The 3,134-nt window shown below is 39.2% G+C and overlaps 1 protein-coding gene across 1 annotated transcript in view; it reads right to left on the bottom strand.

Annotated features, from left to right (window-relative positions):
* Positions 1–376: 376 nt before the first annotated feature.
* LOC108685896 (centrosomal protein of 78 kDa) overlaps positions 377–3,134 on the bottom strand; it is a 9,100-nt gene continuing 6,342 nt past the window's right edge. The window contains 1 exon segment of the mRNA XM_018190915.1: positions 377–499. Coding sequence (XP_018046404.1) covers positions 377–499 — 123 coding nt within the window.

Genomic DNA, 3,134 nt, shown 5'->3' on the forward strand with positions numbered 1-3,134 from the left:
AAAAAAAAAGAGACCAAACATGATTCTGCTGCGAAATGATTACGCTGTTTCGATGACGCCGAGATATGATGCGCAAATTGTTTTGATAGTCAAAGTTAATAGCTTCGTCAGTACGAAACAACAATCGGGGAAAAGCGTGCAGAGGGATGTTTCCACCCTTGAAATGAAGGCCTCGTCGATGGAACGGCGATTTTCGATTATTGCCGCGGTATAGGTAGACACACGCTCATGGATCGCGGAGGATCTACTACGGTCGAGATTATTCGCGGTCGCAGGCAACTGACTCGTTCCTCGTTTCGTGGCTAAATTGCCGTTCCACGATTGGCAGCTCGTCATCGATTCGATCCGTCGCGTCGAACGCGTCCGCCGTACGCTATTATTGTACGCATATATGCACATACGACGGTGGGATTGTGGTCGCCGCATATACAACAGCGACTACTCTCTGACTGACGTATGTATTTTTGTCGTCGACGCCACCGACGTTCATGATTTCCATCTGGAATGAGATTTCATAGTTACAGAAAGGCGTGTATAAACACTTGCAAATCGAGAATGAAAGAAAACAGACTGAAAAGGAAAGATGTAACATAAGATTCACTATTAAAACAGACTGAAAAGGAAAGATATGATATAGAATTCACTATTAATGGCCTCCGTAAATCGAATTATCGCGAAAAAAATATTGTTTATAAGCAACATGAATTTTAACTCTTCCGTCAGTAAAAAGAGCCGTCGAGAAGCAACTTTTTTTATTGTTTCGGATTATATAAAAATCTGAAAAAAATGTCTGGTGTACTTATCACAGTTTTAACAACGAGTTTCCAGTTCTTTGATTTAACAACGAGTTTTTATCATTATAAAAGTCGGGATTGTATTTTACTTATTTTTTACAGAAATTTAAATTTCTATAAAAATTCATAGTGCCAAAATATTAATAGTGCCTTTAAAGATCCTCATTACCGGCGAATTAATTTTTATATTTAGGCTACTACAGACATATAATACTGATGGAATATTTAATAAAATTTTCGTAAAATACATATAATAATAGTAATATTGTATTCTATGTTAAAATAATAAATTTTTACATGATTTTTAAATATGTAGATAAGTATTTAGTAATTACTTTTTATTGTTTTTATTGTTCTTAATAATTATTTTTGTGTAATTGTGTAATTGTTCATTAAAGAGTTAAGCTTGAGGCAGCAACTTTATCTTTATATAAAACGACGCTCAATTAAACTTGAAACAGAAGAGGAAAATTAGTGATTGTGATCGCTTAAAAATCAGCTTGTATTAAAAGTAAACCAAAGCTCGAGGGAGCAGAAAAATTCGCCAATTCCATAAGTAACCTGAAGAAAGAAAAGAAGGAAAAGAACTTCATCGTCTTCACTTCGATCAAGCTATACATTTTTTGCCACACATTTTTTCCTCTTTTTACAACTGAGCTGGAGTGCGATGAAAAAAATTCATAAAAATTCTTGTGCATCTTATTCCTGGTTGCATCCCTTTGCGCCGAACCTTGAACCATTCACTAGCGAAACTCGCTTTCTTTCTGCACGGCATTGTCGCAGTGATAAGTCAACCTCTGCGCGAGATCGCGAGATGACGAAAAGAGAAAAGGGGGAAGAGGAAGATTCGAGGTGCTCTCAGAATTTAATAACCATAGGTTCTTCCATCCAACGGAGGAACGGCCTAGATGTAAGGCATGGATGTAATCTTGGCGGGTAATTCATATATGCTAAGAACCGCGGGAGCAGGAGACACATTCCGGCACCGTTAACAAACGCTATCAACTCCTGGCTGTCGGTATGCTCGCCTCGTACGAAGTTGTTGTCTGGCCATGAAAAGGGGGTGTCTCGGGGAAAAGGGAAAAGGGAAAGGCGCGCGAGCCGCTGCGACATAATTCTAATTTTATTGCCTGGCCCGCACAGGGGATGCGCGTTTGCGAAGGAGACGTCGAATTTATGGGCAATTTTTCTTATTAATTTTCATAACTTCGACATGTGAGCGAGGCAGCGCGACGAAGTGTACACTCTTCTTTCCCCGCGCATTCTCGCAACTCTCGGTCTTTCTTCTCCTCTATATTTGGGGATGGAGGGTTGCGCTGCTCGTAGCTCCTTTGCACGTGGACGGCATACTTTCCTCGCTATCCCGCGATCTTTATCATGCTGAACTATTGGATTATATAAGGAAGAAGATTGTGGGGATTTTCGAAGAAACTCACGGAATAGTTTGCTATCGAAAAAAATGGCAACTGGGATAACGTTAAAGATTATGAGGATGAGATAAAGCGATTTTAAGTTAAGTTCGATGTAATCTCTTTATTATTAATTATTTCAATAAAACTTTGAAGCAGAGAGAAGAGACTGCAATTTTGTTGAACAGATAAGTATCTTTATTTAACGAAGAATTTTTATTTGCTCGGCCTTACAGTGAATTATATCGATTGCACTACGATATTTGCAATTCGATTTACAGCGCGAATTGCGAATCATCTACAGGACACTCGGAGAATTCCCGAATACATCGTAGCAATTTAAGATCGTCCCCGAATTTCATGAACTCGGCGCGCTTGTGCCAAGACTAGAGAGACTGCGGATGAAATTTTTCGAGCACTGGAGTGGAAAGAAGCATCTTCGACGTTTCGAAGTGGTAAATAATGGAGGGTGACGGACGGGAGTGTTGCTGCAGGCTGTTGCGACGAGAGTAGATGGGCGAAAGAAGGGGGCAGCGGTGGATGGTGGGACGACGACGGTCGAGAAAAGGATCGAAAATTGCACGGTAAACTCGTGCCACGATTTCCACCTCTCGGCGCGGTAAATTGAGAATAAACAGGCGTAGACGAGGCCGATGGAGTATTTCGCGTCTGCAAGATTCGAAGGAATCCGGCGAAAGTCGGTGTTTGATTTTACTTGCGAATGATCAATGCGAGAGAGAGAGTGAGTGTTTTTCTTACGCTGTGATAACGATATACTATGAAGTCTTTTCCATTCCGAGATACATTAAATCATAAAGATACACAATTTTATTTATTATTTTTTAACATAGATACATTGAAATATAAATCTGAAAATAATTTTATTATTATTATTAAAAATAATTTTGTACCATCGAAATAATTATATAAA

This window comes from Atta colombica, unplaced genomic scaffold, assembly GCF_001594045.1.
Source record: "Atta colombica isolate Treedump-2 unplaced genomic scaffold, Acol1.0 scaffold162, whole genome shotgun sequence".
Lineage (NCBI taxonomy): Eukaryota > Metazoa > Arthropoda > Insecta > Hymenoptera > Formicidae > Atta > Atta colombica.